Raw genomic sequence first — 13,296 nt, forward strand, 5'->3', positions numbered from 1 at the left:
GGACCTTTTTTGGGAGGACTTGCTGCAACCCAAGCTGATTTCCAGGGCCTTGGTAATTCTCAGTGGGGAGGCGGTGGCTCAGACCAAATGGCAAGAGCTGTCAGCCCCAAAGTCTCTGAAGAAAGTCCCAGGGGCAGGGGCTGAGTAATAAGAGGAGTGAAGAAGAGCCACAGCTCCCCGAATAAGCCCAGAACATAAATCCCAGGTCTGAGCTGACTCAACAGTTGTGAAAACCACAGCCTGTGCAAAGGGAAGGGCAGCAGGTGACATGAGCCCCTGTCACTGCTCAGCGACGTGCCAGACTCCTCTGACATTGGGATTTAAATGTTCTTCTAAGATTCATTTGGGGGGTCATGAAAGAACAGAGCTGGAGCAGACAGACATGAGGACTGGAGCTGTGCAGAAGGGGCACTGAGCCACACTCAGAACAACAGACGTGCGTGCTGAGTTCTCTGCCCTCCCCATTTGATAGGATTTGGTAGGTGAAGATACATGGGCTCAGAGAGACGGGTGGGGGATGTTGACTCGTACTTCTGTCAGTAGCCAGCAGGGTGGCTTCTGAACGATGACCACAGGAAGCAGTAGGTGGGTAGGAATTGTCACAGCACTGTACTGCAAGCAACACATACACAAACGCAGGGTACAAGGCCAGGCCATGCGCTTGGGCGTACATCTCACTTAACCTTCCTGAGTTCTCCGGATCTGTGCAGTGGGTCCAGTGCCTGGCTCACCAAGGCTGCTGAGCTCTCCACTCTTCCTTCTCCTGTGTTCTTCTCCCTCCAATTGTCAGAACACCCCTGAGTTAAGTGATGTTATTCCCAGATTTGAAAATGAAGGTGAAAGGTATCGAGGAGTTCAGTCTTTCCGACCACATACTTTCACCTTCTCCTCCAGGGCCCAAGGGCAAGAAAAGCAATGTTCCCTCCCTTGCTCTGCCCAGTTCCACCTCTACAACCTGTCTCCTGCACAGCTGAGGCCTGTGGCAATTGTAAACAAGAAAGCCTGGCTGTCCCTCAAGTTCAGAAAGGCAAGCCTGGGAATGAGACTGGGAACAACAGAGGGCTGGCCCGACCAGCTCTTCAGTCAATTCTTGCTTGGTGGTAGATTCGGCCTGATGATACACAGGGAGAACGCAAAGCCCTGAGTTACACAGTGAGGCAAAAACAGTGCCATTGCCCACACAGCTCACCACTTACCTGGAGGCAGCAGCAGCAGCCCCTGGCCTGATTCCCTGCCAGACCACTTCCCTGGGTGCTGGACCTTTGTCCTCATCTCTCCAAGTGGGCTGGTACTACTGGTCTTGAGCTCTCAGTTACTAGGGAAGTTCAACTGCAGGGGACCAGGAAGCAGGAGGAAGAGCCTCATCTTTGGGTTCCAATGGCTGCCGCCCTCTAGAAGTTCAACACCATTGGGCAGAGCCCCTTAACCCTGAGGCTCTGTTCCTGGATCTGTATTGTCTGGGTGTTACCACCCCCGAACAGGTGTGACGATGAAGGGCGAGGTCAGCACTCACTCAATAGGACATAACTTACCACTCACTGTGCCAGGCTGCCAGGTTCATGTTTCATGTTGAGGAAACTTCACACCACAGAGAAGCAGGATTTTAAGGACCACAACAGGATCATGAATTAGGCCCTGGCCCCACCCAAATCACTGTCCATTATCAGGAGCCATCCACCCCACTTCAAGCATCCTCAGCCCTTCATCCCTTTGCACTCAACTAGAGCCTTAAGGGCCAGGAAAAGGGAGCCTGCACTTGAACCTTTCACCAAAGCTGGATCCTTCATTTTACCAGAGTGTGTCCTACAGAGAACAGTCCATTACTGTGTGTGACAGAAGCATTTGTTTTTATTTATCCAAATGGGGAAAATGCAACATGTCAGGGCATTACACACAAACTGCAGCAGCCAGACAAGAGGGTCAGTCTATGGCAGAGTCCAACATACTCAGTGCGAAGGAGCCACAGTGTGGGTGCTGCCTGGAGGACTCGTGGCAGCAGGGTCCCTTTGGATGAAGGCCAGGCATTTCTGGGCGAGGCACTGATGACCATCCACATGTGCAGGCTGCTGCTTCAGTCACGCTGAAGGTTTAAAGTTCAGAGTCCTACATGTAATAATTGCCTCAGAGGGGAAGAACAGTCCATGGTGGTCACGGTTTCCAGTATTTTTAAACATGATACACAAAGTTATTGCCAAGGACTTTGCACTGCAAATTATACTATTTACACTTGAGTATTCAGAAAAACACAGTAAATAGATACATGATAGATATTTTAGATTTCTAAAAACTAACTTGGTCTTCACTAGACCAGAGTGAGCTACAGCCAGGAGTCCAATGTCATGTGTGTAACCGTGCAGTAGGGAAAGGTTTTCTATCCATGACTCTGCTCAGCCTTCTCCTGACTCCCTCAACCCTTGGGGCTAAGGAAGGGCTGGGGAGCAGGGCTACCTTACTCCTTAGTGTGAGGGCTTCAGGTCCAGACTGGCTGCACTTCCCACCTCCTTCCCAGACAGAGTTCTCCTTGGAGCGTGCAAGAAGCAAGTCCTACAGGCTCCACTCCTGCAGGACCACTACAAGGCAGGTAAGCCAGGACACAAAGGCATGGGGCTGTAGGGCTAATGGTATGATGAACTTGACCCTAGGCCAGCCCCTTCCCAGCACCCCCTGCCAAAGCACCCTTGGGAACAGGCCCATCAACCTCACTGTTCCTGGAAGTACAACTGCCCTAATTTATGGTTACCTCAGGAAACCTTGTGAAGAAGTGGCTGGGACCAACCAGCCACTGAGAGAGACCAAAGGTTCAGCACAACAGGCCAGACAGATGGTCCAGGATGAAAGGCCTGAGTCCAAAGATGCTTTGTGGAAAAAGGATAAACACCGCTAAGGGTTAAACTGTACAGTGTCTGCCCAAGGAAAGGACAAAAGCAGGGAGTTCCCATGTGGACCAGCTTTCATTTTGCCTCCATAAGCCTTGGTATGCTGGAAAGGATGTCCACCTGGAGGCTGGAGACAGCTTCCCAGAGAGCCAGAGCTACTCTTGATTCCTGGGAGGAGAGAGCAAGGCCCTCTGGTCGGATGCCTACAATTTGGCTCCCCAGTAGAGTTTCTAAAAATGAGCCCTCCTCCCCAGAAAAGGTACTAAACATTAGCAAAGCATCTCCCACAGCCATGGTAAGTCCCATCCCTGAGAAGCTGCCATATTAACTGAGCTAAGGGAAAAGCAGTGCTCAGTACCCCATCTAAGAAATGGGGGTGCGGAGTGAACAGAACCTGACTGCAAAGCTGGCCTGAGCATGAAAAGTGATTGGGGTAGGGAGAGGGGTGCGTCTAACAGCAGCACCTCTGGCCTATTTTACAGTCAGGGGAGAGAAGAGGTATTTTTGCAACCAGGCCTTGCCTGGCTACTTCCAAATCATACCTCATGCACTGGCCACCATCACTATCTTGGGGGTCAGGGCTGCAGCCTGCGAGCGCCAGAGAAGTGGTGTTTGCACACCAGAAGGCTTGGTAAGTGACATCTTTGTGCCTTGGAAATGTGTGTGTCTGGATTGAGTGTCTTGCCACTGACCCACCACACCAGAATCCCTAAGGGTGGAAAGCAGGAGCTACCCAGAACAGAGGAAGGAGGCTGGGAACCTAAAACACAACTTGTAAATTATGGGTGGAAAAGGAACTTCTTACCGCCTCCCTAGCTACCTTAAACTCCTATTCTTGATCCATATCCATGAACAATTAAAATAATCTGACTTGCAAAAACAGAAATATTTAGGTTAGAGTCAAGAAAACTTTCTGACCATCATGTTTCCCTAAGCACAGATGGTAAAGCGCCTGTGCCCATAGGCGGGGACAGGGCTGGCTCTGGCAAGGCTCTGGTCTGTAACTAACTACACTGCCTGACAGACAAGAGCCTTCCTATGAAGCTGCAGCCACTGCCCATGACTGGCTGCCACATGAAAGGCCACACCTGGCACCGCAGCCAGGGACAGCTGCATTCTCTTTACCCGACATCCATCTATGCCAGGCTCCAGTTTGTCACTTTCCCTTCCATAAACCCAGAAACTCCTCTAGAATTTACAAGGGTGCTCCTTAGACCTGAGAAGTTCCACACCTACCATCAGAGCCTGAGAGCACTCTATGCCCATAAGAGGAGAACCAGGCAGCAAACTCCGAGAGCCACTTCCAAACGAGAGGGAGCCCGGCAAGTCTAAAGACAGCAGCCACCTGGGGCAACTCCTCCTTCTGTACCCCTCACCAGATTCTCAGAGACAATCAAAACAACTTCATCGAGAGTAAGTAGCACCCGGTTCCTTAAGTGTTCAGTGGCTTCCTGCCTCTCCAGGTCCTTCCAGGCTGGTCAGAGCACAGCACACCTCCCTCCTGCCTTTCCCCACACCTGGCCCGACTGTGCTAGGGCAGCACTGTGGTCCTCACTTCCTGACTCTGTCCCAGAGGGCCAGAAACAAGGTTGGCCTGTGAAAGGGGGTTCACAGTGCAGAGATGCCAGCCCAGGCTTGCTCCCGCTTCCTCAGCATCATGGGACAGCTGTGTGAAGCGGGCCACCACCTACCAGCTCAGGCAGGTGGGGACAAGGACCTTCCCTTCTCTGAGCTGCATTGATCACCTACCCCACAGGGCTGCTGGGCTTCACCGAATCCGCACCTGCAGAGGCACTTGTATTGGGCCCTGCCTCTCCAGCCCTACCCACCCCTTCAACCACGCACACTGTGCTGCTGCCACTGCACAGCAACAGTAGCCACTCCCAGCTTTCGTTCATGTCCAACTGGCAGCAGCTCACGTCCCTGGCACCTCTCCAATGCTCTGAATGGAAGCTCCCTTCGACGTGCCTAGAAACCCCTGTAAGAGGAAAGACTGGAGAGCAGACAGTGCTATAAACATCTGTGGGTTTTTTCTTCACCCAGCTACACTGAGCATTCCTCAGTGCAGCCACCATGTCTGATTCACCTCTATCTCCCTACACCTGATGTCAGGCCCAGCCCAGAGCAGTCTACCCCCAGCAGTAGTCGCTTCACCCTCCCTTAGTAGCTGGCAGCCTCTGGAGAGGAGAGGCTAGCATCTCTGCTTCTCTGAGGCCTGCTGGCCAAGGGCCCAAGGGCATGTACAAAGGAAGCAACCTGTTCCATAAAGCATTCCCACCATGTGACTTGATTTGGAAGCAAGGGGCAGCCTGTCCTCGCCCCTTTACCTTCATATGCTGAGGAGGCCCCAAGCCAAACTTTGGAGACAGAATCTTTGTTTATCCTGCCCTTGTAAATGATCTTTAGGATAGCAGGAGAGAAAAAGCCTGAAGAAGGAAGATTCTGTCAAGCTCTGCCAGGTCAAAATAAAGGTGGGGCCCTCACTGCCCAATATAAGCCAGTGGTCAGAAAATCTGCCCAGCTCTCTGGGCCTATCTTTCCCACTCCAGTACCAAAAATACCTTGACCAAAAAGTCCAGACTAAACTGAAAGTATAATTTATAACCACAGACATGGTCCTCCATAGCCAGTGACATTTCTAATCAGCATTTGTGATCACATTACCCTCCTGAGCACAACTGTCTGATGGCTCCTTACTGCCTGGAGAATCCAGTCCACCCTCCTGGCCCTTTCCCAGCGGACCCCACATGCCTGTGTGACTATGCAGAAGTTCTCATTGTCGGACACAATCTCACCCATTGCCTGGTCCTGTTTCCCTTCCTGGAGACGCAGCCTACTCCTCTTCTAAGACCCTGCTCCAGAGCAGCCTGCCTTCGGGGCTTTCCTGACTCACCTCAGCCCTTCTCTTGAAGACCCTGTCACCTTGGACTTCCCTGAGCCCTGTTCTGTATTATGCTCTTTAGCCACCTGCTCTCCTCTTTCAGTGTCCCACGTGTCACTCAAAACCCAAGTTTCATATGGGCAGGAACTACATCGCCCTGTGCATTGAGTCAGCGTTCACACAGAAGAGATGCTCAGAAAGCCTCTGTGGGGAGGTGGATCATGATTAAGCCAAAAGGCAAGTCATGTCTCAGGGGTTGGCGAAATACAGCCAGCTTCAGCAAAATGCCTCTTACTTTGCAGGGGTTGGCAAGCTGCAGCCCTGTGTATGTGAAAGTGAAGCGCTGCTTTTGTGCTTCAATGGCAGAGCTAAGCAGTTGCAGCAGAGAGCACATGCTCCATAAAGTCTGAAATGCTTACTATCCGGCCCTTGACAGAAAGGACTTGCAGACACAAGTCCTTTATATTTAAATTACCATATATTTTCACCTTTCACCTCTTTGGAGGTGAGATTTGTGTGGCCTGCTGAGTAACAGTCAAGGCTGCTTGCAGCTAAGAGACACCTGGCCCTGGAGTTCTGGCCACCCAAAGGCTGACCGGATCCGTATCCACAGCTGCCACCTGAGCCACAGTCCCCAGCAGCGCTGTAGAAAACAGGTGCAGAAACCCACACTGGACTTCAGTTCTCCCCATCCATTTTGAAGCAAAGGTGGCAACACTGGGACAGACACAAAACTGACACCCGAAACAAATCCTCCGGTCATCTCACAATATCATGGTCTTTTCCCTCCCTTAAAGAACTTTGGAAGCAATGTCCACACCTTCACACAGGCTGAAGACTGTGTTCCACAGATGCTGAATCCAACAAGCTCCAACCCTTGCTTAGGTTAAAAATGGATTAACTTTTTGCCAAGCAGAAGGCCTCAGCATGAACAACCAGCCGGTACCTGTGACTCCTGGCTGGAGAGCCCAGGCCGGTAGAAACTCAGGGAAAGGATGAAGATGCTGAAAGGTTACAAGTCCCTCCCTACCCACTGACAACAGAGACGCTGGAGCTCTCCAGCACAATGCAGTGTGGCCTACAAAGCCCCCATTTCCTAGCCAGGTGGAGATGGCCCTCGCTCCGTTCCATCTCCTCTATGCCCGTCAGTATCTTCCTCTATTCCCCTGTGCTTCCCCATCCTGGTCAGAGACACTATTGTTCTCTCCATTGCCCACTGAGCAGTGGTCCAGGAGAAGTACTCCAGCAGGTCTCCCTCCCCCGGATGGGTGCTGTTGTTCCTTGGCCCAGGGTTGGGGGCCATCATCTTCCTGTCCCTACCCAGTCTGGCAGAGGAACCCGGCCTGTGAGGAGATGCCATTCCTGCCTCACCATCCCTCTGCTGCCGTGATCCATCAGCATCCCTCATGCCTTGCCTGCCTGATGGCAACAGCATCTTCCTCATCAGTGCTCCTGACTCTGGTCCTTGGCTACCCAACTGTCCCAATCCACCCTCTGAACTCTCACCATCGTGGATGATAGTAATCACTCAAGGACATAGCACCCAGGGCCTTTCAAGAAATGGCTGCAGATTGTTGTGTCCCACCTGCCACTTCACTCTGCTAACCATTTCACTTTCCCCAGCAAGGCCCTTCATGCTCTCCAAGTGGGTGCACTCTCTCTGCGCACGCCAGGCCTCTCCTGACTCCCCTCCTGGGCATCCCCCATCTGTCTCAATGGGAAGCCTGTAACTCTTGGTAAGTTACTCAATAAGCACTTCCATTCTGAGGCCTGGCTCCTCTCCTGCACTCGGTGGGAGACCTGGGAATGGGCGTGCCAGCCCCCAGCCCAGGGCCAGTGAGGAGCATCCCTAGCAGGGAGGGGGAGACCCGCTGAAGCCTTTCTCCCTGCACAGAGGAGGACTCTCATTCTGTCCAAATCCCCTGAAAATCTTTCACCCCCTCCCTGTACTCTCCATCTGGGTCAATGATTTCACTTTCTACTCAGTTGTCTAAGCTGCAAATTTTGACATTTTCTCCAACTGCTCCTTCTCCCCCAACACAGAGTCTGGTAAAAAGCAGTAGGTGACAGTGAATGTTTTCTCTATAAATCTATGTGCCCAAAAAAGGGAGACATGGTCTTGGCAGTGTCACCAACCACATCAGAGTTCATCTAAACTGACATTCCACAGAAGAAATTCCTCTTCGCCATCCACACAACTGGCTTCTTGCTTGAACATGCCCATAACGGGGAGCTCCCATCAAACCTCAGCTGCTCTCCCACGGCCACTTGCTCTGTCATCCCCGGTGTATGTTAGCTCAAATTGCCCACTGGCGTCCCATAATTGTCTTTTACTCTTTGGAACCACATACAACAAATATAATCTCTTAAAAATACCTGACGGGAGTGCCCATGTTCTCTCCAAGTCTCCGCTTCACCAGCCTCCACCTTCTGGTCCACCTCATTTCAAGGTGCTTTCAGCTTTCCTGAGTTCCCCAGGCGCCCATTTCCATAGGTTTTTGACCTCCCAGATGATGCCTACCATATTCATTTAACATAGCCTCTGCAGGAATGAAGGATTTTAGAGAGCTGAGCAGCTTCCAAGACCACCTACATGACAGAAGCATCCTAGGAGATCCCAACACCAGATTGCTCTGGAAAATGTGCTACTGTGACGGTGATCCCGTGGGTTAGAGCACGTTTGAAGGCCTAGCCAGGAATGGAGGATGGCCAAAACCAAAACGTGGATGAGGCTGAACATAAAACACACACTCCAGCAGCACATCCCCACCCCCCTCCCACCCCTGAGGAGGTCTCCAAATGGCAATCACTGAATTTGCACTTTATTATAGGGTTCATTTTCAGTATAAAATGATCATCTGTGGAAACTGACCACAACTGTTTGGCAAAAAAATACAAAACAAAACAAAAAAATGGGCTGCCTGTCCTAGGACTAACCAGTTGGTCACCTTACCCAGGAGCACATGACAAAGGAACCAGAAAAAGAATGAGTCCAGAAAGTCTGGATTTTGGAGGGCTGGGGAAGGATCAGGGAGATGTGAGTTGGTTTTTGCTTGATTTGTTTCAAGACATACAGGGGATAGCCCAGAATCCTGAAGGGAAGGTGAGCAGAACACATCACAGAGGGGAGAAGCCACTGCTGCCACCTGGGCTTGGAAGAGAGAACATTGGCCGGCACTAGCGACACAAACCACCTGCGCAGAGCACAGCCTCAGACTGCATGAGTGCTGCCACTTACAGTGCTATAATTTGGGGCAAGTCACTTTAAGCATCTATTTTCTAATCTGTAAAAGGAGAACATTTCTAATTCTACCGTTGTGGTGAAATTCAAAACTAATTCCTCAGAAAGGGCTACTGTTAACTCTAAAAACATCTAAGAAATGTTATTTCTTCTTGTGTTTAAAAACTAATTAGGAGCCACAATGTTTTGCTACAAACCAGCAGGTGGTTTGGAGAGATCTCTGGGCTCCAGTCTCCCTGTCTGCAGAGTGGGAAAAGCAGTCTATGCACCGCTGCTTCTCCAAGACCCACCAGTAGAGCAAGCCATGAAATGACAAGTGGGAAAGGACCTGAGAGAGTACTGCGTTCTACGAATGCCAGGCGCTCAGTCTCCCCAACACAGTCACGCTCTAGAACACGACCACCTCAGTTTTCAAAGGTTCCTTTCTCCCACTCCCTTCCAGGATTACAGCAGGGTGCACAGAAACATTGTCAACTGCCAAGAAAGATGATGACCTGGGGTGCGTGAGGAATACCTTTCCCTAAAAGGATCCTGCACCCATCACCACACCACCCCCCGACACCCCCACCCACACCTAAGCAGAGACCCAGCTGTCATTCATTAGCCAAGAAGCTGGTAAAGTGGTTTACAGCAGCAGAATTTTCAGACAAGTTCAGCAGAGTGGTTCACAGGCAGCAATTAGAGACCCCAAAGCCATCCAAGCAGGGCTTACCATACACGGGTCCAACTTAGAGGGAACACAATGGACTTCAGGCTGGCAGCCTGCCCTGAGGCCTACTCCAAGGGGAACGCGTGGCCATGACAGCCAACCTCTGCAGTCTGCCACTGCCCCATCTCTGCTGAGTACTTGGCCAGGGACACCTTCTTGCACTTATACCACAAGCCTGGGCTGCTGCCCCTCTATGCTCCTCTTCCTTGTACCCAGTGAGCCGAACCCTCACCTGCCTGCCTTCAGAGTCTGGCTTAAATCATTGAAGACATCCTCATGACCTATCACAGGCCAGGCACAGACAAGCACTCAGAAAAGATAAGCTAAGTGAAAAAACATACCTCAGGATTTCATTGAAATTCAAAGAGAAAAATAAACTTTGAATAAAAATGCTTCCTCTGTTTATACAGATGAATGCAGTTGTTCAGTCTATCTTTCTGGTACATTAAATACTTCTTCATGATCAGTTTAAATGAAAATATCCCTTTTTTAGGCCAGGTTTTCTGATTTGGAGTCATCTCAAGTCAGAGGGCTTGGCTTCCAGCAGAGCCCATCCTGTCAGCCCCAGCCGTTTAATCCATAGCATGACAGAACAGAAAGAGGCTTTAGAACAGAGCTAGGTTCCATTAATGTGTCTAGCACGTAACTTGGAGCATCAGTTTCTTTGGTAAAATAGGGATACTACTACTTCCAAGAAAGTAGTGGAGAAACAGAAGGATGTCCAAGTGCCTGGCACACAAGATACAAACGCCGCTCTCTCTCCTTCCCCTGCCCTTCCTGCTGCTTCAATCTACTGCTGCCCCAAATGACCTAAACTGAGGCTACTATTCACCTCATTACTTGGCGCATTTAGCTGACACTTGAATGGAGAGAGCTTTTGTCCAGTGCTGAAACTGCCTGGGTAAACAGCAGCTATCTTCACCCTGCCCACCAGCAGGATGGCACAGTTCATTTGAAGAAACGACAAAGTTCTGCCAAGAGAGACCAAGACGCTCCTCAGAAGGAGTAATTAGAATGTTAACAACTGATCCATCAAAGCAAAAAAAAAAAAAGGAGTCCTCCCTCAATGCTGGCTGAATGAGGCAAAGATTCCACCAAACAGCCTCCTCTGGGAGGAACACACTAACTTTTGCCAGGGCATTAGCTATACACATATTTCTTAGATTTAAGAAAAACGTCTTGACTACAATGCAAATCTTCTTTACCTCCTTAAAGGTAACACTCAGTTCTTGGCTACACACAGTTTTGATAAACTTAGAGCATCTGAGGGCTCAATCTATGTTCCCCACTTAGCTCACCTCTTACCATCTGCCCACCTTTCTGCAGAGGCTCCTGTCTTTGTAGACACAGATGCACACTCTCTACTTAACGCAACAGCATCAGTTGCATCACGTACCCATTTTCCTCTTATCGAAAAGCAACTTCCCAACTGTGTCCAGATAAATGGATAAGTAAATGGACAAAGACAAAGATGAATAGATGGGCAGACATGTTTTCTCTAAGATTTATAGGCAGAAGGGAGGCCTCATATGGTGAGAAATGTAGATTTTTTCCCCTAAAAGTATCAAAGCAAACTATAAGGGACAAGCTATAGGAGTGCTTTTCAGAGAAGCATCCTAGTCAACAGCCTTTTAAGCACACAAGTCAGTTTCTTCCTTTCCTTTCTGTGTTTTATAGTTTCTTGCTTTCTAACTACTAAACACTGGTAAGTCCCCGAGGTTAGATTCCGGAGACAGCTGTAATGACACACCTTTCTTTAAAATTACTTCACTGGGTGGACACTTGGACTCAGCAGGTGAATATTCTATGATCAGCCCTTGCACCCTTTAATCCTCCACAAAAAAACAAGTATTTGCAAACCCTTGGCAGCAGACGGCTGATAATTTAATGACTGTAACAGACACATCGGCGATTTCCTTAAGCTTGGATCTGCAGCAACCTCACCACACTACCTCTCACCAGGTCTTTGGGGGCTGTTCTTTGTCCAACCCCTAGATACCAGGAGTCCTCTCCCAAAGCCTGGCAGAAGCCAACACCTATCAGCACCAAGGAACCGAAACAGCTCCACCCTCAGCAGGCTGCACCTGCCTCTCAAACACCTGTTGGCACAGCCTTGCCCTCTTCACATTCATCCTCACCTCGGCCAACCATGGTAAGAACAGTCAACATTTACTGAGTACTTACTATGCACCAGGTACTGTTCAAAACACTTTATGTGTATTAACTCATCTAATTCCTGAGCCCCATGGGAATGTGCTGGAGGGAGAGAAATTCTTTGGCCCAGATTCCCACATGGTTTCTATTCTCTATTTCTAGTTGTGCTGTAAAGCTTACATAACCTAATTTGCATTATAGTACTATTTTTAAAAACCTCCAAAGATCGCTGCTTCAAAGCATCAATGGAATCTGTTAGCTCCTACCTAAAATGATAATGTGGGAAAGGATATCTATTCTTACAACCAACCTAACTGGAATTCTTGACTTAAAACAGTCTTTCAGGAAGATGCTATTAACAAAGGAAGGGACTCATTCTTATATAAATACTAGCTCAGTGCTCTGTAAACAAGGGCTAGAGAGAAACACATCAATATTGAAACCCACCTCAGCAGTAGTTTCTGGCTCTGCAGTTGTTGTTCATTTACCACCCGTCCCCTTTCCAGGACTCCTAATAACACTGAGAAGCCTGTGGTCACTAGACAGCACGGCGTCAGACTGTAGAAGAGTATGAGTTTGAAAACACAGAACATTTCTCATTCTGGATGGTTCAGAAAGAGCCCCAACCCTCTCTCAGGAGGCACTGGCATAAGTTGAATGGGAATTAGGGGAAGACCATTCACAGAGCAGGTTGTTTTCAGCTTTAACTGCTGTTAATGTCCCTGGTGTACAGGGCTCTAGAAATCTAATTGCTGGGTGGAGGCAGGGCAGGCAGCCAGGATCTCCTTAGTTCTTTCCCCTAAGTCACCGCTGAAGATTTTCCTCCAGTTATTAATGAAATCTTTAAGAAACAGGGAAGTAAGGGTGAAACCTTCCTCATTTGTCATTTAAAAAAAAAAAAAAACGTACTCAGTGTTTAACCACTTTGTCTGTTGCTATACTATAAAAACTACTTGGAAAAGACTGGAGTCTTTGTTATTCATTTCATTACATTTACTTACTGGACAGAGGTCCATGAACATAAACCAGAGTAGGTTTTCAGGCTCTCCAAACTGCCAGGGAAATATTTTAAATGAGTGAATTTCCAAGTCACACCTATTTTGGTGATGTCAGAGGGCCTACATTATTAAATAATTTATAATTAATAACTAAGCTAACATTTTTTTGCCACAGTTAACAAAATATTTGTTTCTCAAAGTAGGATATTTGTAATAGGCCCAATTCCAACAACAAGGAGACTCTCCAAATTAAAATGCTTCCACTGGTCACAGCCTCTGTTCACTTGTACCCAGAAGAGGACCTGGCACCTGATAGGCACTGGGCTGTTTCGGCAGGACTGGATTGCACTCAGTACTAGTCAGCTATGCCTCGTACAACCTTGTAAAGATGCCAGAGCCACATTCAATGTACATACAGATTCTGCATGGAAAAAACG

The 13,296-nt window shown here is 49.1% G+C and overlaps 1 protein-coding gene across 4 annotated transcripts in view; it reads right to left on the bottom strand.

Moving 5' to 3' along the window:
* Positions 1–1,824: 1,824 nt before the first annotated feature.
* STRBP (spermatid perinuclear RNA binding protein) overlaps positions 1,825–13,296 on the bottom strand; it is a 75,816-nt gene continuing 64,344 nt past the window's right edge. For 2 of the 4 annotated variants that reach the window (XR_013536514.1, XR_001913495.5), the window contains one exon: positions 1,825–2,080. Coding sequence is in view for 1 of the 4 variants with exons in the window: in XM_035256945.3 (XP_035112836.1) it covers positions 2,076–2,080 (5 nt within the window). In the remaining 3 variants the exon portion in view is untranslated. Of the gene's footprint in view, positions 13,281–13,296 lie in introns of all 4 variants that reach the window. The other 2 variants (XR_004728879.3, XM_035256945.3) reach the window with 2 other exon arrangements.

This window comes from Callithrix jacchus, chromosome 1 (genome assembly GCF_049354715.1).
Source record: "Callithrix jacchus isolate 240 chromosome 1, calJac240_pri, whole genome shotgun sequence".
NCBI classification, from domain to species: Eukaryota; Metazoa; Chordata; class Mammalia; order Primates; family Cebidae; genus Callithrix; species Callithrix jacchus.